This window comes from Nerophis ophidion, linkage group LG07 (assembly GCF_033978795.1).
Source record: "Nerophis ophidion isolate RoL-2023_Sa linkage group LG07, RoL_Noph_v1.0, whole genome shotgun sequence".
In the NCBI taxonomy this organism is placed as follows: Eukaryota; Metazoa; Chordata; class Actinopteri; order Syngnathiformes; family Syngnathidae; genus Nerophis; species Nerophis ophidion.
This window is the reverse complement of record NC_084617.1, coordinates 52,488,777-52,513,782: the sequence shown is the minus strand read 5'-3', so window position 1 is coordinate 52,513,782 and position 25,006 is coordinate 52,488,777. Positions and strand designations below refer to the sequence as shown.

Sequence of the window (25,006 nt, the reverse complement as noted above, 5' to 3'; positions counted from 1 at the left end):
GCAAACTCCACACAGATAGATCCCGCGCCCGGGATTGAACCCTGACTACTCAGGACCTTCGTATTGTGAGGCAGACGCACTAACCCCTCTTCCACCGTGAAGGATTTATACAATTTGAAAGGAATTGAATAATGCATGTTACATTAGTGTGAATGAGTCACAAAATGGTGACTCATTCACACTAATGAGTCACACAATTGTCCGCGATGAGGTGGCGACTTGTCCAGGGTGTACACCGCCTTCCGCCCGATTGTAGCTGAGATAGGCACCAGCGCCCCCCGCGACCCCAAAGGTAATAAGCCGTAGAAATGGATGGAGTCACACAATTGTAACAGCAAATAAGTGTTTTCAGTTCACTGGTTACACTTTTATACATGTTTGTGGTATGAAGATTTTGCAACAAAATCGCCAGGACGTCCTCCTGACGTGCCAATTTAACGACGACGTTGTCCTCCAAATACACAACAATCAAAGCGCACACATGGTGCTGTCGTCTCAAACGTCACCGCTGGTAATACAAACTAAAAACATGTGTCGTCTTTCCAGACAAACTGAGGTGTAGCGTTTTTTTTTTAACTACGGCAAAAAAAAAGCATCGCTTAACTTAAAAGGAGTGGGGGAAGTGGTTTTAAATGTTTATCAATTCTTTAACGCGGTGCGCATTCATTGGTTTACTGTATCTCTTCTGAGTGGCAGGTTTTAATGGCCAATGAACGAAGAGAAGGCGGGCTTTAGCTGCATCGTACAAATTTGCAAATGGCCAAAGATAGTCGTATACGTCGTGACGTCATATTCCCTGTTTGCTATTGGTCGACAAATGTGATGAACAGCACTAACCAATAGGGGCCGAAGATGCACCGCGCTGTCTGCACACCACTATAGAAAACCACTGAAAACCTCAACACTCGCGTGATAGTAGTCCAAGTAGGAGAACGAAGACAGTGAAACATTGCATATATAGCTAGATTTTCTTTATTTATTCATTGTAACCCAAGTGGACAACAATGGCATCGGGAGGGGAGTAAGTACACATTATTTATTTTTTCAATGCGACATTTGTCTAAAAGTAATGTCCTTATATCACAAGTTTATCAAAGTTAGCTCGCCGGCTAACATATTAGCAATACAGCTAACGGGGTCAGTTACTTCATGGCGAACGTCATTGAAAAGCTACTATTATCCCGAGCATTTGATGGAAGTTGTCAGATTGGTGTTCATTTCTCCCTGCTGTCGCTCTCCGGTTAACGGCTTTGCGCTAACTTGCCGTGTTGCCAACGACTTGACAAAGCGCAGTCATTGCTTTCCGATGGATGCTAAGTGTTAGCATAGCAACACCATTGAGGCCAGAACCATCCACCGTCACACAGAGGTGGCCTTTATCCCGACACCAACTCTATTTGTTTGCCAGCCTATCTCTTATATTTGGCGAGGGAACGAAATGGCAGGGATATTAACGTAACTACGTGGTACAAGCAAGCTGGCCGCTGGCCGCGTCACAGCACTGCCGACAGTGCGTGAAGCGAACTGGCGAGCTAGCAGGCTAACCTTTTTAGCCTTCATGCTAAGTGAGCCCATTTAACTGACAAGATAACACTAACGGTTAAAAAATGTTTTTGCCCGACGAATACACGCCACAAGTTGGAAGGTGGCGTGGAGTATACCACAATGAGCAGTTACGTAGAAATATCTCTTTTCAAATAGGGATCTGTAGAGCTAACCGAGTAATTCCTCTTGAGTCTTTTGCTGTGTCATCTGGGCTTGTTTTCTCGCCAGTCGCTTAGCTCAAAGGCTAACATTGGCGTACTAACGACATGGTAATGAATTCTTAAAAAACACAGCGCCGATTATTTTAGAACCTCTACAAACGTGAGTTTGTCATTTTTTAAAAAGTCTTTTTTTTCAACGGCAGTCGTCTTTTATTCTTATATGCCATGAAGGGATTTGGGTGAAGTGCAATGTTTACTCAATTCAGTATTTTTTTTTTTAAATCATGACTGAATATGTTTGTTGGATGATTGATATATATATGTTCAGTCATACTTATGGACAATATTTGTTGAAGCAATGTAATAACATTGGCTCCCTAAACACATGCTATTAATATACTTACTGCGTTACAGTATAGGGCAGTGGTTCTTAAAGGCCTACTGAAACCCACTACTACCCACCACGCAGTCTGATAGTTTATATATCAATGATAAAATATTAACATTGCAACACATGCCAATACGGCCTTTTTAGTTTACTAAATTGCAAATTTAAATTTCCCGGACATTTTTCTTTAAAACATCGCGTAATGATGACGTGTACGAGTGACGTCACGGGCTGTTATGAATATGAGCGCTGCGCACACAGCCAAAAGTCGTCTGCTTTAACGGCATAATTACACAGTATTTTGGACAACTGTGTTGCTGAATCTTTTGCAATTTGTTCAATTAATATTTGAGAAGTCAAAGTAGAACAATGGAGTTGGGAAGCTTTAGCCTTTAGCCACACAAACACGGTGAATCCTTGTTTAAAATTCACGTAGTTGAAACTTTACTATGGATCACAGCGGACATGGATCCCGACCACTTGTCAACCAGCAGGTTTTGGTGAGAAAGTTGTGGTTAAAAAGTCGCCACTTACCGGATATCAGCTGAGCTTGCGCCATGCGTACAGCTGCCGTCGCCTTCCCCGAGACACTGCGCGTCAACACCCGGCCGTGGACGTACACTTCTGACTATCAGGTACTGTTAAACTCACTAAAACACTAGCAACACAATAGAAAGATAAGGGATTTCCTAGAATTATCTTAGTAAATGTCTCTAAAAACATATGAATCCGTCTCAATGCAACGCGATTGCAATCGCGTTTTTTTTTCTTCTAGTCCGTCGCTATCAATATCCTCAAACACGAATCTTTCATCCTCGCTCAAATTAATGAGCAAAATTGTCGTTTTTTCGGTCCGTATAGCTGTTTTTGTTGGTAGCTCCCATTAAAATAAATGTGAATCTATGAGGAGCCATCAACATGTGACGTCATCTTCTGCGACTTCCGGTAGAGGCAGGGCTTTTCTCCAATTGCGAACTTTATCGTGGATGTTCTCTACTAAATCTTTTCAGCAAAAATATGGCAATATCGCGAAATGATCAAGTATGATACACAGAATGGACCTGCTTTACCCGTTAAAATAAGAAAATCTCATTTCAGTAGGCCTTTAACCTGGGTTCGATCGAATCCTAGGGTTTCAGTGAGTCGGCCTCAGGGGTTCGGTGGAGGTCAAGTCACACCCGACTCATCGTGTACATCAGATCTGGGCAAATTAAGGCCCGGGGGCCACATGCGGCCCGTTAAGCTTTTCAGTCTGGCCCGCCGGACATTCCCAAATATTTTTTTTTAGATCTTTAAGATGGAAAGTGTAGTGCCATTATGATGTGCACTCATGTTTTATAATGATCGTAAGTCTTGAACTATACTAAGCATTTCAATGGTTGAAATCTGCGCTTTTGCATGATATACTAGTTACTATGGTCATCTAACTAACAGCAGGTCAGATGAGGCACCAAGCAGTGTGGGTGGGGAACATTTCAACAGAGTGTTTCCAGAGCCTAAAATGTAGGTGTCAGGGACAGACGCGGAAGGAGATTTTTACAATGTATTCATATATATCAGATTTTAGGTGGTTTTTTTGGTGTTTTTTTCACCATATGCATTCATATTTCGCTGATTGTTGCATTTTTGTTTTGTTTCGCTTGATTGTAAAATATGTGGATGGAGAGGGGGGTGACGTTCATATGTTGTCAATATTCACTGTTTTATCCTTTGTAGTTTAATATTGTACATGCCACATTCTTTATTTTCATGTATATCCCGGGTGTCTCATTCAGTAAAAAAAATGTAAAATTGCATTCCATTATTTAAGGTGGTCTTTCCTGACGTTTTTAGCATTCAATCTGATATCATTCCAAGGTTTTGTATTAGTGTTCCTAAAAATAGATATACCGGCCCCTAGAGACATTTTTTTCTCAAAATTTGGCCCCTGAGTCAAAGTAATTGCCTGGTGAACATAAAAACTTCTCCCTATCGGCGTATTATGGATGCGGCAACAGCACAAGTCAAACTGATTTGCGGGTGTGTCATTTGTTGTGAGTTTATGCACTGTGTGGGTTTTGTTCTTTGAACACGGTGATGTTCATGCACGGTTCAATTTGTGCACCAGTAAAGAAAAATCATATAACTTTGTCTTGAATTTGAGAGAAAAAAACTTTTTATTTTTTACTAAAGAAGGGTTCGGAAAATACACATTTGAAACTGGTGGGGTTCGGTACGTCCAACAAGGTTAAGAACAGGGGTGCCCCCACTTTTTATGCAGGCGAGCTACTTTTCAATTGACCAACTCGAGGGGATCTACCTCATTTATATATATCATTTATATTTATTTATTTATGAAAGATACATTTTTGTAAACAAGTTAAATGTGTTTAATGATAATACAAGCATGTGTAACACATATAGATGTCTTTCTTTCACAAAGACAAGAATATAAGTTGGTGTATTACCTGATTCTGATGACTTGCATTGATTGGAATCAGACAGTAATGATGATAACGCGCACATTTTCAAATGGAGGAGAAAAAAAAGTTGTCCTTTCTGTATAATGCCACATGAAAGTGGTTGGTTTTTGGCATCTAATTCATCCAGCTTCTACACACAAGAAAAACATTGGCGGCAAATTCCGTAGCTTGCTTGATTGACATTCACGGCACCTGAGGGTCTTGTGAGGCGGCAAATTCCGTAGCTTGCTTGATTGACATTCACGGCACCTGAGGGTCTTGTGAGATGACGCTGGCTGCTGCCAGTTCATTATTATGAAAAAATGACCGAGAGGAAGGCGAGAAACACTTTTTATTTCAACAGACTTTCGCGCCGTCCCTTCCGTCAAAACTCTTAAAGGCCGACTGCATATGTCCTATCTTCACAATAAAAGCCCTGCTTCATGCTGCCTGCGCTAACAAAATAAGAGTCTCGGAAAGCTGGCGTGCACAAGTGATGTGCACGCCAGCTTTCTGAGGGAGCACTTGTGCACGCCAGTTTTCCGAGACTCTGTATTTAGTTAGCGCAGGCAGCATGAAGCAGGGCTTTTATTGTGAAAATAGGAAATGTGCAGTCGGCCTTTAGTGTTTTGACGGAAGGTACGGCGCGAGAGTCTGTTGAAATAAAAAGTGTTTCTCGCCTTCCTCTCGGTCATATTTTCATAATAATGATCTTGCAGCAGCCAGCGTCATCTCCGGTACCGTGAATGTCATTTAAGTGACGTCTTGGTGAAGATTGATGATCACTAATTTTTAGGTCTATTTTTTTTAAAAGCCTGGCTGGAGATCGACTGACACACCCCCCGCGGTCGACTGGTAGCTCGCGATCGACGTAATGGGCACCCCTGGTTTAGAACCACTGGTATAGGGGTAGAGTTAAACTTTCATTACACATTGTGTAGGCTTGAGATACGCAGGCAGTGACAGATGTTTAATTAAAATAGAAAGTAAAATTAACATGATTTGTTAATTTAATGCTTTTCTCCATTCAGAGCAAAGAATGATGATTTAGCCACTGCTATTCTGAAACAGAAGAACAGGCCCAACAGACTGATTGTGGATGAATCCATCAATGAAGACAACAGTGTGGTCTCGCTCTCTCAGGTATGTCGATTTCAAAGGTTAGGGATTTTAACAGTGGAATACTAAAATAGGCCAACAATGTTTCCAGACCAAGATGGATGAGTTGCAACTCTTCCGTGGAGACACAGTGCTGATGAAGGGCAAGAAAAGACGTGAGACCGTGTGCATTGTACTCTCTGATGATACCTGCTCTGATGAGAAGGTTCGGATGAACAGGGTGGTCCGCAACAACCTGAGGGTCCGACTGGGTGATGTCATCAGGTGGGGGTGAAACTTCACAGTTGACCTTGCTTCATCCCATACATGGATAAAAAAAATAAGTGCATTGCTTTTGCCTCCAGTATTCAGCCATGTCCTGATGTGAAGTATGGCAAGAGGATCCATGTCCTCCCAATAGATGACACTGTCGAAGGAATCACAGGCAACTTGTTTGAGGTTTATCTCAAGCCGTACTTCCTGGAGGCTTACAGGCCAATTCGCAAAGGTTAGTGGACGCAAGGTCCTGATGATCCAAAATGATTTCATGCAGGGTATGAATTTCAATTTGTTCTCGTTTTTACTGTGTGAAGGTGATATTTTCCTGGTTAGAGGAGGCATGCGTGCCGTGGAATTCAAAGTGGTGGAGACCGATCCTTCTCCCTACTGCATTGTTGCTCCCGACACAGTCATTCACTGTGAGGGAGAGCCTATCAGGAGAGAGGTGGGTATAGCAAGCGAGTCTGATTGTACATGAGTTGACCAAATTCACACTTTGAACACTCTTCATGCAGGATGAAGAGGAGTCTCTGAACGAGGTTGGCTATGACGACATTGGCGGAGTGAGGAAGCAGCTAGCTCAGATCAAAGAAATGGTGGAGCTGCCTCTCAGACACCCTGCACTCTTCAAGGCCATTGGTGTCAAGGTATGGATTTACATAGCTCCACTTTCCCTTTGGAATGTTGCTGCATTTGGTTTTTTGTCCTGATGCTTGGGTTTGGAATTACTTCCTTATGATATTACTGTATAAAAGACAAATAGCTCTTTTTGTAGAGATGTTTTGCTCATGAATTTATGCTGATTATTCCAATAAATCAGCCAATATCCATACCAAATCACATGTGCAGTATTAACTGTACTTTTTTCAATGTATTTATGGTGAGCGCTATTGACAGTTTAACACTATCAGCACACTATTTTAACTTGTTTATTATTCTCTTTTAATACATACGATTGTTTGAGAAAAACAGTTAAAGGGAAACATTAACTACACAAAATCAAACTCTATTACTCATTGAAATTGGTGTCAGAGGTCTTGCTCATGATTGGTTGAAAAGTTATCTTGGTGGCAGAGAGTAGTATGTGCATATGAACAATGTAGATTCAGACAAAAAGATCATAACGCATGGAGTACCCCAAGGTTCTGTACTGGGACCAAAATAGTTTTTACTGTATATTAATGATATTTCTAAAATCCTTAAAAAACTCAACTGTATTCTTTTTGCTGATGATACAAGTCTGGGCAAGACCTTGACCAACTCCTAGAGACTGTAGAGATCGAACTCCACTTACTAAAGCAATGGTTTGATGCCAATAAACTATCAATCAACCTAAATAAAACTAAATATATAATTTTTGGAAATAGGAAAAATAACATACAGCGTCATATAAGAATTGATGATATGGAGATAGAAAGGGTGTATTCAATACAATTTTTGGGAATCTATTTAGATGATAAATTAAATTGGAAACTGTACATAAATATACTTAAGACAAAGATGGCAAAAAATATTGCTATGTTACATGAAATTAAAAACTCTGTGAATCAAAAGGCTCTTATCACGTTATATAATTCTTTCATACTCCCATATCTTAACTATTGTGTTGAAATCTGGGGAAACAATTACACATCAAACATCAACTCTATATTTTTACTTCAAAAGAAAGCGATTAGAATTGTAACTTATGCGAATTATAATGACCATACCAATGCTCTGTTCATTAAATTAAAAACATTAAAACCGCACGATCTTGTTGACCTCAATACTACTATTGTGGCTTTCAAAGCTCATAACCACATGCTGCCTGGGTGTTTACAAGTGAGATTTAAACCCAGAGAGAATCCCTATGACCTCAGAGGTTCAGCTCTCTTTCAGAAAGCAAAAATAAGAACAAGCTTAAAAAGTAGATGTGTTTCTGTTAGAGGAGTTCAACTGTGGAACAGCTTGGATGATTCCTTAAAATGTTCCAGTTCCGTTCACACATTTAAAAAACACTTTAAGACCAATGTCTTGAAAAAATATATCACTCTTAAATCAACATTGTAATTAATACTATGATTAATGTTAATTAAAAACTAAACATGAGATATAAATAATAATAGAAGTACAATTGTTTGTATATATTGTATATATAATTAGTGCAAAGGTTTAATATGTACACAGGGATATTTCACATGCCTGTACTGTGTATAAAATTGAACTACGTTCATGTTGTTTATAATGTTGTTTATAATGTGTATAATAAGTTGTGCAAAGGACATTTTATAATTTTCGGAAGTTTATTTTGTACTTGAAATTGTTTATAGGGTTAGGCGCAATAAGTGTTTAACTTCAGCCTAAACGTTTACCTTTCGGTCTGCAACATTTTTTATTTTCAATCTATGAATGTACAACTGATTGTTTGCTTTGTTGACCATTGACCGAAGAACAATAAACACATAATAAATAATTTTGGCCATTAAAGTCCTCCTATGAACATGGTCTTTGTCTCCGAATCAGTAAACATTAGCAAAAACAGTTTTGAGAAAATAAAAATATGGATCTAACCATTCTAGTATCGGATCATATACAGTTACTACCCTTGGAAGGCATTAATCGGCAATGGCCATCTCATACTTTTTTAAGAAAATCATTCAATACTGATCAGTTGGCGATCGATCTGCACATCTCAACTTTTTGGTTATGGATCAAATATATTCTCAAATTTATTGATTATCTTAAAACAATCCACAATGCTTGAAACATTATCGGACAATAAGCATGCCAAAATGAAGAAGAGTAATTGGAATCAAACACATTTGTATTGGATTTTTACAATTTAATGTATTGCATGAATTATTTTTGGTTATATCAGGTTTTTTGTCAGTTAGCATTAAAGCTCAAAAAGGTAATGGTGGATTTTCATTACACTTTGAGTACATTTTCAGTTTTATCATCTGCTCATAACTACATGTTCTCCAGGTGTATTGTTTAAAAATGGCATACTTTAAAATACTCATAGGATGAATTGTCTAAGCTGGGATTCTCATATTTGTTGCTCTCAACTTTTGGTTGGTTGAAGTTTATTTCGAACATGCATGTAGGCTCAGTATGATACATCAGATATTTTTAATTTCCCTTAACATGCCCGAAAAGGAGTCAGAAGACACGACGCTTATTTCATCTTATCCCCTTTCCACTTATTAGCAATTACACAAATGTTTACTTCCTGTATCAATTTGTAACACCATTTATATAACTGATTTCTAATTACAACAGTTCTCTTAATAGTTAAGTTATGATTCACTTAATGAGATGAATGTTATTTTCCATAAGTATTATCGTTTTTCTTTCTTTTACTTTGTAACACTTGTATTTTGAACAGCCTCTTAAACTGGATTATATTCATACATTGACTTCTTTGCTTATTTAATCAATTCCATAATTTAATTCCTCTTACTGTCAGCGATAGATTGCAAATTAAAACTACATTTTCCCACAGAGTTCCTATTATCAATGTATTACAATAATATTTTTCATCAACACCGCCCTAGGGTTAGTTAATTTTGGGGTATCTTATAATATGAGGGCAATACATGGCTCACAACAATGATCGTATCTTGCTGCAATGGATATAAAGTTAACCAAAGCAATTGTTACATTTGTGATGATTAGTATAAAAGTAACAAGAGGATATTCGTTCTATCTCATGTTTATGTTGCTCGCACATTGCTGGCACATTGCTGTCACTTAAACACATCAACGCATGTGCAGACTTGATTCAGGAAAAAAAAAATTTCCTGCCAGGTAAAATATATATTGTTTCTATTGTTTTTTTTTAATACTCCTATGATATGCAATGACAAATTGCAATGTACCAAGCACATTAGTGTTATTTTACACAATTATTATTTTTGTAGCCCCCACGTGGAATCCTTCTTTATGGACCCCCTGGAACTGGAAAGACCTTGATTGCAAGGGCTGTAGCCAATGAAACTGGAGCTTTCTTCTTCCTTATTAATGGTAGGGAAATTTAATACTTGTCTGCATGTTTATGTATGAATGTATTGTTGTCAGTAGAACTGGCTGGACTAGTTTTACTTGATGTTGTTATTGAGTTGACCATCTCAAAAACATATTAAGAGCCACCTATTTTTTTTAATATGACCACTCAAAACCAAAACTAAAAACATACTGTATTTGAGATAAGTCTGGTTGTCATTTCACAAATAACCATACGTACTTCAATAACAAATAAGGCATGTGTATAACCCTTCCCACACGGTTTCAAAAATTAAAACGTTATTGTTTTTGAAAGGACCTGAAATTATGAGCAAGCTGGCTGGAGAGAGTGAGAGTAACTTGAGGAAGGCATTTGAGGAAGCAGAGAAAAATGCTCCTGCCATCATCTTCATCGATGAGCTTGATGCTATTGCCCCCAAGCGTGAGAAGGTAAGCCTGAGTGGTAAATTGATGCACAATTTTATTCTTAAACACAAATCTGCACTTAAGAAGTTATACGCATCTATATACTGTACTAGTTTGTAATAGTAGATAGACTCTCCGATGTGAATAAACCTGCAACAATGTGTTTTTTTTAGACACATGGGGAAGTGGAGAGGCGCATTGTCTCCCAGCTGCTGACTCTGATGGATGGCCTCAAACAGAGAGCTCATGTCATCGTCATGGCAGCCACAAACAGACCCAACAGCATAGATCCAGCTCTCAGACGATTTGGTAAATGACAGTAATTTCCGTCAGAATCCGCAGTTTTATGTAAAATAGTTTGTTTATGAATTGTTTTTCAAGTCTAGTATAGAGTAGTCAATTGAGTGACATTGCTTGTACATCTCTCTATTGTCAAAGCCTTAGATGAAACCAAACATTACAAAGTTAACATTGATGAAAACTTTTGTGTCTAATGAAAAATATTTTTGATTTTGCAATCTTTGAATTGTATATGCAATTGTATTTGAATCTTTTGACATTGTGAGGGTTGCACAATTACTCAAATTTTAATCATAATCACGATTTTGGTTGCCACTAAATTAGGATGCTTGTCAACAATATTGTTTGAAAAATATATCAAAGCACTTTTAAAGTCTGCGCTGCCATGGAAACAACTGCTTTTGTTGGTCTATTTGATTAGAAACTCCATGACTTAATGTTCTTGGTAAGCTCTGACTCAGCACGTGTCAGTATGATTTACTGAATTGATAGTCCTATTTCAGGAGCCGCATGCGGCTCTTTAGCGCCGCCCTAGTGGCTCTCTGGAGCTTTTTCTAAAATGTATGAAAAATGGTAATGAAAAGGGTTTAAAAAAACAATTTTTTTCTTTTAATTTGGTTTCTGTAGGAGGACAAACATTTCATGAACCCCCCTAATTGCTATAAAGCACACTGTTTAAATTAAACATGCTTCACTGGTTCGAATATTTGGCGAGCGCCGTTTTGTCCTACTAATTTTGGCGGTCCTTGAACTCACCCTAGTTTGTTTACATGCATAACTTTCTCCGACTTTCTAAGACGTGATTTATGCCACTTCTTGTTCCGTCTCATTTTGTCCACCAAACTTAAAACGTTGCGCTTTAATGCACAAAGGTGAGTTTTATTGATGTTATTGACTTATGTGGAGTGTGCTAATCAGAAATATTTGATCACTGCATGACTGTAAGCTAATCGATGCTAACATGCTATTTAGGCTAGCTATATGTACATATTGCATCATTATGCCTCATTTGTAGCTATATTTGAGCTCATTTAGTTTCCTTTAAGTCCTCATAATTCAATTTATATCTCATGACACTATCTGTATGGCTTTTAATTTTTTGCGGCTCCAGACAGATTTGTTTTTGTATTTTTGGTCCAATATGGCTCTTTCAACATTTTGGGTAGCCGACCCCTGTCCTATTTGGAAGAATGATGATGTCACACTTGTGCAGAAAGTTATGGTGTAAAACTGCTTCTGCAAACATCACATTGGTGACACACTGTCTAACAAATAGTCACACCCTCTGCCAATGGTGCTGACTGCTGACGGCACTAAGATACACTTTAGCTTACTTTGCAGTAAAAAAAGAGGGAATCCTTGCCACCACGCTTTTTTGGTTTCTACCTTGTATTTGTCCAGTGCATATGGAAATAGGCGCATTTCACTCATTGTAAGTTGGGTACGCACTAAGCCTATAATGGCATCCTCATATTAGGTTTCTCTGTCTATGATTAGGAAATGTGCATGTTTTGTGATTTTTAATTACAAAAATGTTAAACAATTGTAATCATGCAGACAATTAATACATTTATAACAGTTTAATGGACAAATATCAACTGTTGTTATTTATTATGCTTTGCTTGCCCTGACCATGTGACCCGTTTCTCAGCCTGTAGCTTGTCGTTAATTCAGTTCAACGTTGGAATCCATATTGACTGTACAATACAGTACAGTTCATGGTCAAAATAGATTCTCTTTACATTAAGCCTTTCAAACAATGATTGCCTGTTTTGCAATCTAACTAAAGCTACCAGAGTGTTTACACATTTGAACACTGACTACAGTAAAATACACAGTTAGTGTATTCAACATTCCGTTTTAACTGCCTGTCATATTGTTTCTAGTGTGTAGCTAACAAGATGTTTGAACCCCTTCAGGCCGCTTTGATCGAGAAGTGGACATTGGCATTCCTGATGCCACTGGAAGACTGGAGATTCTCCAAATTCACACCAAGAACATGAAGCTGGCTGATGACGTGGACTTGGAACAGGTCTGTCAACAATATTTTGGTTATGTAAATAGTTTACAACAGCACACGTTATTTAGCTGTTTTGTGTTACATCTCGTACAATGGGTAGGGAAAGTATTCAGACTCCTTTAAAATGTTAGCTCTTTGTTTCATTGCAGTTCTTTTGCTGAATGAAAAAAGTTAATTCTATTTCATTATGTACACTCAAAACCCCATCTGGATAGGAAAAAAAACAGAAGGGTACAATATTTTGCGAATTCCATCCATCCATCATCTTCCGCTTATCAGAGGTCGGGTCGCGGGGGCAACAGCCTAAGCAGGGAAACCCAGACTTCCCTCTCCCCAGCCACTTCGTCTAGCTCTTCCCGGGGGATCCCGAGGCATTCCCAGGCCAGCCGGGAGACATAGTCTTCCCAACGTGTCCTGGGTCTTCCCCGTGGCCTCCTACCGGTTGGACGTGCCCTAAACACCTGCCTAGGGAGGCGTTCGGGTGGCATCCTGACCAGATGCCCGAACCACCTCATCTGGCTCCTCTCGATTTGAAGGAGCAGCGGCTTTACTTTGAGTTCCTCCCGGATGGCAGAGCTTCTCACCCTATCTCTAAGGGAGAGCCCCGCCACACGGCGGAGGAAACTCATTTCGGCCGCTTGTACCCGTGATCTTGTCCTTTCGGTCATGACCCAAAGCTCATGACCATAGGTGAGGATGGGAACGTAGATCGACCGGTAAATTGAGAGCTTTGCCTTCCGGCTCAGCTCCTTCTTCACCACAACGGATCGGTACAACGTCCGTATTACTGAAGACGCCGCACCGATCCGGCTGTCGATCTCACGATCCACTCTTCCCTCACTCGTGAACAAGACTCCTAGGTATTTGAACTCCTCCACTTGGGGTAGGGTCTCCTCGCCAACCCGGAGATGGCATTCCACCCTTTTCCGGGCGAGAACCATGGACTCGGACTTGGAGGTGCTGATTCTCATTCCGGTCGCTTCACACTCGGCTGCGAACCGATCCAGCGAGAGCTGAAGATCCCGGTCAGATGAAGCCATCAGGACCACATCATCTGCAAAAAGCAGAGACCTAATCCTGCGGTTACCAAACCGGAACCCCTCAACGCCTTGACTGCGCCTAGAAATTCTGTCCATAAAAGTTATGAACAGAATCGGTGACAAAGGACAGCCTTGGCGGAGTCCAACCCTCACTGGAAATGTGTTCGACTTACTGCCGGCAATGCGGACCAAGCTCTGGCACCGATCGTACAGGGAACGGACCGCCACAATAAGACAGTCCGATACCCCATACTCTCTGAGCACTCCCCACAGGACTTCCCGAGGGACACGGTCGAATGCCTTCTCCAAGTCCACAAAGCACATGTAGACTGGTTGGGCAAACTCCCATGCACCCTCAAGAACCCTGCCGAGAGTATAGAGCTGGTCCACAGTTCCACGACCAGGACGAAAACAACACTGTTCCTCCTGAATCCGAGGTTCGACTATCCGACGTAGCCTCCTCTCCAGTACACCTGAATAAACCTTACCGGGAAGGCTGAGGAGTGTGATCCCACGATAGTTGGAACACACCCCCCGGTCCCCCTTCTTAAAGAGAGGAACCACCACCCCGGTCTGCCAATCCAGAGGTACCGCCCCCGATGTCCACGCGATACTGCAAAGTCTTGTCAACCAAGACAGCCCCACAGCATCCAGAGCCTTAAGGAACTCCGGGCGGATCTCGTCCACCCCTGGAGCCTTGCCACCGAGGAGCTTTTTAACTACCTCAGTGACCTCAGCCCCAGAAATAGGAGAGTCCACCACAGATTCCCCAGGCACTGCTTCCTCATAGGAAGACGTGTTGGTGGGATTGAGGAGGTCTTCGAAGTATTCCTTCCACCTATCCACAACATCCGCAGTTGAGGTCAGCAGAACACCATCCGCACCATACACGGTGTTGATAGTTGATAGAGGCGGCGTATGGTGGTCCAGAATCGCTTCGAAGCCGTCCGGAAGTCGTTTTCCATGGCTTCCCCAAACTCCTCCCATGTCCGAGTTTTTGCCTCCGCGACCGCTGAAGCTGCACACCGCTTGGCCTGTCGGTACCTGTCCACTGCCTCCGGAGTCCTATGAGCCAAAAGGACCCGATAGGACTCCTTCTTCAGCTTGACGGCATCCCTCACCGCTGGTGTCCACCAAGGGGTTTTAGGATTGCCGCCCCGACAGGCACCAACTACCTTGCGGCCACAGCTCCGATCAGCCGCCTCGACAATAGAGGTGTGGAACATGGTCCACTCGGACTCAATGTCCAGCACCTCCCTCGTGACATGTTCAAAGCTCTTCCGGAGGTGGAAATTGAAACTTTGTCTGACAGGAGACTCTGCCAGACGTTCCCAGCAGACCCTCACAATGCGTTTGGGCCTCCCAGGTCTGTCCGGCATCCTCCCCCACCATCGCAGCCAACTCACCACCAGGTGGTTATCGGTAGAAAGCTCCGCCCCTCTCTTCACCCGAGTGTCCAAAACATGAGGCCGCAAATCCGATGACACAACTACAAAGTCGATCATGGAACTGCGGCCTAGGGTGTCCTGGTGCCAAGTGCACATATGGACACCCTTATGTTTGAACATGGTGTTTGTTATGGACAAACTGTGACGAGCACAAAAGTCCAATAACAAAACACCACTCGGGTTCAGATCCGGGCGGCCATTCTTCCCAATCACGCCTCTCCTGGTTTCACTGTCGTTGCCAACGTGAGCGTCGAAGTCTCCCAGTAGGACAAGGGAATCACCCGGGGGAGCACTTTCCAGTACTCCCTAGAGTGTTCCCAAAAAGGGTGGGTACTCTGAACTGCTGTTTGGTGCATAAGCACAAACAACAGTCAGGACCCGTCCCCCCACCCGAAGGCGGAGGGAGGCTACCCTTTCGTCCACCGGGTTGAACTCCAACGTACAGGCTTTGAGCCGGGGAGAAACAAGAATTTCCACCCCAGCCCGTCGCCTCTCACTGCCGGCAACGCCAAAGTGGAAGAGAGTCCAGTCCCTCTCGAGAGAAATGGTTCCAGAGCCCTTGCTGTGCGTCGAAGTGAGTCCGACTATATCCAGTCGGAATTTCTCGACTTCGCGCACTAGCTCAGGCTCTTTCCCCCCCAGTGACGTGACGTTCCACGTCCCAAGAGCTAGCTTCTGTAGCCGAGGATCGGACCGCCAAGTGCCCTGTCTTCGGCTGACGCCCAGCTCACATTGCACCCGACCTCTATGGCCCCTGCTATGGGTGGTGAGCCCATTGGAGGGGGGACCCACGTTGCCTCTTCGGGCTGTGCCTGGCCGGGCCCCATGGGAACGGGCCCGGCCACCAGGCACTCGCCATCGTGCCCCACCTCCGGGCCAGCTCCAGAGGGGGGCCCCGGTGACCCGCGTCCGGGCGAGGGAAATCTGGGTCCATGATTTTTCTTCTTCATAAAGGTCTTCGAGCTGCTCTTTGTCTGATCCCTCACCTAGAACCTGTTTGCCTTGGGAGACTCTACCAGGGGGCTTTATGCCCCCAGACAACATAGCTCCTAGGATCATTGGGACACGCAAACTCCTCTACCACGGTAAGGTGGCAGCTCAGAGAGGAGATTTTGCGAATTTATTAAACAAAAACTTAAATATCATATGGTTATAAGACATCAAACCTTTTGCTCAGTATTGAGTAGAAGCACTCTTGTGAGCTAGTTCATCCATGAGTCTTATTGGGAATGATGCATCAAGTTTTATACACCTAGATTTGGGGGTCGTTTGCGGTTCTCTTTTGCAGAGCCCCTCCAGTTCTGGCAGTTTGGATAGTTAACGTTGGCGGGCAGCCATTTTCAGGTCTCTCCAGAGATGCTCAGTTGGATTTAGGTCAGGGCTCTGGCTGGACCAGTCAAGAATGGGTACAGAGTTGTTTCGAAGCTATTCCTTTATTTTAGCTTCGTGCTTAGGGCAGTGGTCTGCAACCTGCGGCTCTATTATGCCCCAGCCCTGATTCCCTTTGGCTTGCCTTTGACACAAAATTTCAATAAATAACGGCTATTTAATTTTAATTAATTATATTTTAGTTAGTTTATTTTAATGTTACAGTTGTTACTTTGTAGATTTCTGGGATTTTGTAATCTAAAAATAAAACATATTTTGATATGTTGTCAATCAAAATATGTTATAATGTGTAATCTTTTGTTGCCAAGCAATTGTATTATTTTTTTAGCGGTCAACATCCGGTAAGCTAGCAATTGATGGAAAATACAAAATTGAATGTAGGGCTGGGCGATAAGGCCTTTTTAAAATATCCCGATATTTTTAGGCCATATCACGATACACGATATATATCTCTATTTTGCCTTAGCCTTAAATTAACACATGATAACTATAATCACACAAGTATGATGATTGTATGTGTCTACATTAAAAGTTCTTGTTCATACTACATTAATTTTAAACTTTCATGCAGAAAGAAGAAATCACAGCTAAGTCAATTGACCAAAACTTTATTTATTAAACAGTTACTAAGCAGTGGCACAAACCTTCATGTAATTTTAAAACCGAAAGTGCAAGATTGTCAGAGACCTTTTTAAAACAAGCTATGAGTGCACTTTTGTGCATGGTGTCAATAAGATGACATATAAAAACAACACTAAATTAAAGTGCACTTTTTGTACAGAACGCCACTACAATATTCTAAAACAAAGCACACGCTTGTGCATAATGTCATGTCACACAAGATATTTTAAAAACTCTCAAATTAAAATTAACTGCATAATAAGAAATCAAATTGTGTGAGTCCTGCGCTATGTGGTAGATTGCTGAGGACGTTACCTCCTGCTTTTGACAATTTTTTTATAAGGTGTTTATGTGGAAATGGTGTTGATGTGCAGGTTGCGCCAGCATTTTGTTGGTTTGGCACCGGCCGAGATGTTGACAAGCAGAGTTTAAAGCACTCTTCATTATCTAGCGGGTGACTTTTCAAATGATGCTACAAATTGGTAGTGCTGCTACATTTTTTGTAGCAACGCTTTTGCCGCATACTTGACGTATTACGGTTGTATGTTCAACATCTTCCCGCTTGAAGCCAAACCACCGCCAGACGAAGGACCTGTGCTTTTTTACATGGGAATTCATTATTCCTCCATTTGTTACCAGATTGGCACCTTCTCTCTCGTATTACCACTCGCTTCGCTAGCACCACCTGCCACAGCTAACGTTACCCATACCGCTACCTCTCGGCTCCGCGTGGGCATATGACGTTGCACGTGCGACAGTATGTGATGTATGTAGCAAGGTGCGCTTGTTTTATCTCTCTGTGCGAAGGAGAGACAGGGGAGTCAGGAACGCATGTAGTGTAATGCCCGCAGCTAAAAGCAACTGGGTGAGAACTTATACTCCAATACTCAAAAAATAGTCATTTTCTATATCGCACAGAGACAAACCCACGATATATCGAGTATGTTCAGTATATCGCCCGGCCCTAGATGTATGTCTTGTTTTCCCTCCTTAACTTAGGTGTATTTATTCTCCCAGTCGGGGACCAATGCAGTAGTTCAGTCACAAACGCATTCTATTCTGTAAGTGGCTGCGAATCTGCATTGAGGACAGGCTTACCGCATGTACCACAACGTGAGCTGCAGCAGTCAGGGAGACTAAAGTATGTCATGAAGTTGATGCTCCTTCTCAATATTGTTTCAACTGCTATATGCTATTGTTACACACACACACACACACACACACACACACACACACACACACACACACACACACACACACACACACACACACACACACACAGTCAATAAAAGCGGATTGTTTCGTGCAGGGTTATACCAAGTACTGTTGTATCTCTACTGTTTACGACTGTGGTATCTTCTGACATTACCGGCTTGTATGATCGGGGTTATGCTAACAGCTGATCGCTGTGATCAAACTGAAATTAATCAGGATCATATTATGGCTTGGCCCTACATTAAGTGTTTAGATTGTTACTATGGCACAATGCAGCACCTTTAGCACTATTAAGCGCTACGTATCCTGTGGCAGGTTGCCAATGAGACCCATGGTCACGTGGGTGCAGATCTGGCTGCTCTGTGCTCCGAGGCGGCCCTGCAGGCCATCAGGAAGAAGATGGACCTGATTGATCTGGAGGATGAGACCATTGATGCCGAGGTCATGAACTCTCTTGCTGTCACCATGGATGACTTCAAGGTACAAACATTTTTAGGGGTGTTCATCTACATTTCCAATTATTGTCAATGACTAACTCAACACTGTTGTGCAGTGGGCCCTGAGCCAGAGCAACCCATCAGCCCTCAGAGAGACTGTTGTTGAGGTTCCCAACATTACCTGGGAGGATATTGGTGGTTTGGAAGATGTCAAAAGGGAGCTGCAGGAGTTGGTGCAGGTATGATCCAAGCATATTTAGCAATGCATTCCATGTTATTACAAACGACAAGCTTTAAAATGTGGTCATTGTTTTTCACCAATCTTTTTCTTCAGTATCCAGTGGAGCACCCAGACAAGTTCCTCAAGTTTGGCATGACCCCATCCAAGGGTGTGCTCTTTTATGGACCCCCTGGTTGTGGTAAGACACTACTGGCCAAAGCCATCGCCAATGAGTGCCAGGCCAACTTCATCTCTATAAAGGGACCCGAGTTGCTCACTATGTGGTTTGGAGAGTCTGAAGCCAACGTCCGAGAAATTTTCGACAAGGTTGGTGATGACAATTTCTCAACATTTAAGTGTTTGGTCTGACAAACTGTGCCTTCCCAGGCTCGCCAAGCAGCCCCATGTGTCCTCTTCTTTGACGAGCTGGACTCCATAGCTAAGGCCCGTGGCGGCAACGTGGGAGACGGCGGCGGCGCAGCTGACCGAGTCATCAACCAGATTCTGACCGAAATGGACGGCATGTCCAGCAAGAAGAATGTCTTCATCATCGGCGCCACAAACAGACCGGACATCATTGACCCCGCCATCCTGAGACCCGGCCGTCTGGACCAGCTCATTTACATCCCCCTGCCCGATGAGAAGAGCCGAATGAGTATCCTGAAGGCCAACCTGCGCAAGAGTCCTATCAGCAAGGTGACAAGTCACGCCTGGATTTATTTTATTCAGAAATTAACAACCAACACTTGCAAAAAAGAAAAACGCTTAGGCAAATATATGCATAGTGGTAGAAGCTAACTTGCACTTATTGGCATGCTAATAATGAATGGTAATTTAGTTGCTAAAACTATGACCTTAAACATATGGAAATATAATCTCCTCAGCAGCGTTCAGAAGAAATATGTAGTTGACATGTACTATAAGTGCAACTTAATTCAATAAGAGAATATTAACTGCAATAACAATCGACAAAAGAATCATCGATATATTCACATCACTGAGGCGCACAAAGGAGAAAAGCTAACACAGATCTGACTTGCCTTGACCGCTACAAATGAACACACGTTTTAAAGTGGAGGTGCACAATTTTAAATAACTTAATTGCCTTTAGTTTTTTTCTCAAATTTATATTTTTACATTTTGCACATAAAAATCCATAAAAAGGTGAAAATAACGAGTGAAGGAAGACATGTTACTTTTAGATTGTTAATCAACATATTCTTGTCTCAAGGTACTTCACATTAGAAACATTTTATAACTGCCTGTTCAAAATATTTGGCTTATGCAGACAGATTCAAAGCTTTTGTCTAAATCATGCTCTTTAACTGAAGAAATAATTAAGGAAAACTATACAGTATTTATAATGTAATGTAATCAAAATATATAATCAAGTAGCAAGAGGTGGGAATCTTTGGGCACCTCACGATTTGATTACAGTTCGGTAGCTATGATTCTATTAAAAATCGATTTTTGATGGATCTTTAATTTATGTATGTAGATGCAGTTTTACATGTCTTCGTTTCACAAACTAGGCGTTTATTACTTGCAACTTTTAAAAGCGATGCATTTGTAATAGAAAACAGTTAAATAAATTCCCATCACATTTATTAGATTCATGGAATTGTGTGCAAAATAGGAACATAAGTGCCCTAAAATAAAGGAGCTGGTCGGATATCTCTGGGAGATGGCTCGTTGCAGTCACACATTTTAGAACTGTCTGCATTACTTTATTTACAAGAAAATTATGGGTTATTCACGCTTACTCATAGATTTTATAGTCGTCCATGTACGAATTACGATGCATCTAAAAATCCCTTTTTCCCCTACCTATACATGAAACCATTTAAAAGGGTATCAACTTTTATTCTCCTAACTGTAAACATTTTTTAGCATTGTACTGTAATTGGAAGGTAAATACATTTATCTTAACTTAACAAACAAATAAAATTGACAAATTTTTGCTGGCAAAAAAAAATAAAATCATGAAAATCTTAGGGATGATGTTCGAAACCGGTTCTCCCGATTGTTTGTTAGAAAAGAACTGATTCCATGGATTCGAATCCCTTTTTGAGAACCGGTTCTTGTTATCGAAGCCACTATACCTTATTTTCGCAACCATACGGTGCACCGTATTAAAAGGCACTGCTGTGTCAGTTACGGGTGCTATTTATGTATTTTAACGCATAAATAAGGCACAGCTTATTTTTGGGCGCGGGCATGGTTAAACATACGGTATTTTAAAACATACGCTATCTTAAAACATACACTTGCTTAAATCATACGCTAGTTTAAAACATACTTTTGCTTAAAAATTACGCTAGCTTAAAACATTCGCCAGCATGCATTGACGCTGTTTTGAAAAGGCAGCAGGAGCAAGGCTGAGTTCGGTTGTACTTTATTGAAGTATTTATCAATGTACTCACATTATTTTTTGATCAATCCCCATCCACAAATCCATCAAAGTCCTCATCTTCTGTGTCCGAAATGAACAGCTGGGCAAGTTCTCGATCAAACACGCCAGATTCCCTCTCCTCATTTTCAAAGTCAAGTCTCGTTGTCCAATAGCACAGCAAGCTAGCACAACAGTAAAAGCAGACTTCTCTTGCCCGGTTTGCGTATTTATTCCCTGCCGTGCCTGTCCACTTCTTCTCCACAGTGTGCGTCACCAGGATTTCGAAAGTGAGCGGCACTTTGTCCATGTTGGTGATGTGTTTGTCTGTTATTTACAACACGTAGCAGCACTATATGCTCACTGGGGGCGTGCCTTTAATGTCCTCTTTCACTTGAAACTTTCACCCTTAAACGTCCGCATGCTGTCCTCAGTCACGTCCGCTTTTCCTCCATCTGTGGCTTCTGGAACTCCATGCACACACACAACAACCTATCTGTTCGATAAGAGGATTCGATAACTGCATCGAACTCGATAATTTCTTAATGAACATCATCATGCCTAGTTATTAGTAATTAATACTAAAAAGTGCATTGTTTCCCCTCTTTGTAAAACTAAGTCATATGTTGTCTTTGCTAACTGCTATAATTTGATCACAGCATTGTTGCTCGTTTGTCCGTGTTGTAGGGCTCATACTGCCCATCAGATTTAAAGATTAAATATTCCCACAACAGGTCATTTGGCTTCGTAGTCATATTTTCTACTCCTAATTCTTGTTAATTTGCGGCACTTTTAACTAGCGGGTTGCGAGTAGTAAAGCTGTCTGTACTTGCTTTCTGTGTGCGTGTGTGCACGTGTGTGCTTAAAGCTGGCGCCCTCTTCTCAGCAAGACAAAGATGACTGAAAAGAGGACTTGCTGCGTTCAGTTAATGCTACTGTTAAATAAGTGCGCTCAGGTGCTGAAAGCCATTAACAGAGTGTGACCTCTTTCCCTCTGTTTGAAGCGAGAGATGACCAAACACTGATTGGTAGGGATGATGTTCATTAAGAAATGATTGAGTTCGAGCCCATTATCGAATCCTCTTATCGAACCGATTCCATGAATTGATTAACGTGGACCCCGACTTAAACAAGTTGAAAAACTTATTCGGGTGTTACCATTTAGTGGTCAATTGTACGGAATATGTACTGACCTGTGCAATCTACTAATAAAAGTATCAATCAATCAATTCCTTATCGAATCGCTTATTGAAGCCAGACAGGTTGTTGTGTGTGCACTGGAGTTCCAAAAGCCCATAGATGTTATGTGACTAGGCCGGCACGTTGTTTATATGGAGGAAAAGCGGACGTGAGCGACGACAGCATGCGGCTTTTAAAGGGTGAAGGTTTCAGGTGAGAGAGGACGCTAAAGGCACGCCCCCAGTGAGCATGTAGTGCTGCTATGTAGGTTGTAAATAAAATAAAAAATTGCCAACACATCCCCAACATGGACGAGGGGCCGCTCACTTTCGACATCCCGGTGAAGCACACTGGAGAAGAAGGGGACCAGCACGGTAGTGAATCCATATGCACAAAGGGGAAAGAGAAGTCTGCTTTTAGTGTTGTGCTAGCTTGCTTGGTTGGTGAAGATGTCTGCCACTCAAGCGGTGATGGTGGAGGAAAAAAAAACACAAAACTTCAGGCTCTTGTTGTTAGGCTAATTAAAATTTTGATGTCTATTAATCGTGCAGCCTTCTTGTAGATTTGGCCAATGTTGAACAATGTTTGGACTATATGGCTAACTTGGACTCGGCATGTGTGTATGATTGTGGCCCCGCCTTCCCAAACAGAGATAGTAGATGACGAGCGCTCACTCTTGTTTTAATTTTGCTATGGCACAAACTCAGCCACAAACTGTCGCTGGCTGTTTGGAGGCAAGAGATGAGGACAACAAACAAGACCTTAGTATTCAGGCTGGCAAAATCATTGCGTTCATTTTTGTCGATTGTTTGATCCCAGGCCTAAAGACAACATTTTGGCAGAAAAAAAAAAAAAAACATGGGACAAGTCACAGCCCTTTTTTATCTGACTCTTTTCTTCATTTCAACCCAGGATGTGGACATTGACTTCCTGGCCAAGATGACCAATGGCTTCTCTGGGGCTGACCTCACAGAGATCTGCCAGCGGGCGTGTAAACTGGCCATCAGGGAGAGCATCGAGAACGAGATCCGCAGAGAGAGGGAGAGGCAGACCAACCCCTCAGCTATGGTCAGTCTGTCACCTCCTCCTCGCTTTGCCTGGGCATCACCTTCAGTTTTTCCTAACATCTTTTGCTCGTCTCAGGAGGTGGAAGAAGACGACCCTGTGCCTGAGATCAGGAAGGACCACTTTGAAGAGGCCATGCGATTTGCCCGTCGCTCAGTCAGTGACAATGACATTCGCAAGTACGAGATGTTTGCACAGACGCTGCAGCAGAGCCGTGGCTTCGGCAGCTTCAGGTAATAGTTTTTTAGCCTGTTCTGCACGGTCAGAGCAATGCAGTGAAGAATCCCTTTAAAATGTGTCTTCTTTGTCAGGTTCCCCACAAGTACAACAGGCGGCAGCGGTCCAAGCCATGGCACAGGAGGAAGCGGCACCGGCCCTGTTTTCAATGAAGATAATGATGACGACCTTTATGGATAAGTCACACACTGCCCCTCAGTGGTCAGCACAGGGATAACACCTGTACAAATTCTCACCAGATTCCACCTTTTTAGGACTTTGTGCTTCTTTCCTGTGTACCTGTTTTTTTGTATGATTTCCCTCGGAGACAGCATGTAGCCACGTTGTTTGCCCTGGCTTTGTTGTGGGAAGGGACAAGGGGATATTTGCAAATGGAAGTTACCGAGCTTTTCCAGTGGGGTGGGGGGATTTATCGAGTGGCCTCGTTTTCAGTATATGATGATACATATAGTGGCAGGATTCTATGCTTGACCCTAAGAAAATGGGGAAAGAAACATTGCTAAATTACTTTTTTTTTTTTTAATAAAACAGTAGCATATAATGTATTACAAATTTGTCAAGGTTCTTGTTGAAAATAAAATCTCACAAAGTGTTAATAGTGCTTTGTTTGAAATGATTACATTTACCCAAACAAGTGCGTGAGTAATTATAATACTGACCACACAGCGGCGCTGTTAACTGCTATTTTGATGGATGATGAAGGAAAATGTTGTCTGTGTTGGCACTCCCATGGCGACTTGTCCATGGTGTACCCCGCCTCCCGCCCGATTGTAGCTGAGATAGGCGCCAGCGCCCCCCGCGACCCCAAAAGGGAATAAGCGGTAGTGGATGGATGGATGAAAGAAAATGGTTGTGACTCCTAATATTGCTGGGCAGACATTTAATTGACTTACAAGCATATACCTAAGTTAGATGTTGAATATGCTGAGAACATTTAATTTACATATGCACGCCAAGTTAAGAATGAAATGATTTGAGGGTGAATGATTCTCATGGGGATGTCAGTTAGGTTCCAATCAAGACGATTATTCATCCTCAGTAAAGATCATGGAATGGAAAATGAGGATGTGCAGCATCTCTCCAAACTCTCTTGCCATCCATCTGAGGAAAAAGCAAATCATGAT

General features: G+C 41.9%; 2 protein-coding genes across 6 annotated transcripts in view; one reads left to right on the top strand and one right to left on the bottom strand.

Moving 5' to 3' along the window:
• Positions 1-857: 857 nt before the first annotated feature.
• Positions 858-24,478, top strand: vcp (valosin containing protein). The gene is made up of 17 exons (XM_061906404.1): positions 858-1,021; positions 5,567-5,678; positions 5,746-5,918; positions 5,999-6,141; positions 6,227-6,357; positions 6,428-6,559; positions 9,815-9,917; positions 10,213-10,346; positions 10,496-10,631; positions 12,542-12,654; positions 18,671-18,835; positions 18,909-19,031; positions 19,127-19,339; positions 19,400-19,708; positions 23,493-23,648; positions 23,724-23,878; positions 23,957-24,478. The coding sequence occupies exons 1-17, from the start codon at positions 1,005-1,007 to the stop codon at positions 24,060-24,062; spliced, it is 2,421 nt and encodes an 806-aa protein (XP_061762388.1). The 5' UTR covers positions 858-1,004; the 3' UTR covers positions 24,063-24,478.
• Positions 24,038-25,006, bottom strand: part of akr1a1a (aldo-keto reductase family 1, member A1a (aldehyde reductase)) — a 34,789-nt gene continuing 33,820 nt past the window's right edge. For all 5 annotated transcript variants that reach the window (XM_061906406.1, XM_061906408.1, XM_061906410.1 and 2 more), the window contains one exon: positions 24,038-24,983. In XM_061906406.1, coding sequence (XP_061762390.1) covers positions 24,918-24,983 — 66 coding nt within the window. In that variant the 3' untranslated portion in view covers positions 24,038-24,917. The remainder of the gene's footprint in view (positions 24,984-25,006) is intronic.

Coding starts and splice junctions, on each gene's coding strand:
- vcp (XM_061906404.1), top strand. Junction 5,679..5,745: donor GTGTGGTCTCGCTCTCTCAG/GTATGTCGATTT, acceptor CAATGTTTCCAG/ACCAAGATGGATGAGTTGCA. Junction 10,632..12,541: donor TCCAGCTCTCAGACGATTTG/GTAAATGACAGT, acceptor GAACCCCTTCAG/GCCGCTTTGATCGAGAAGTG.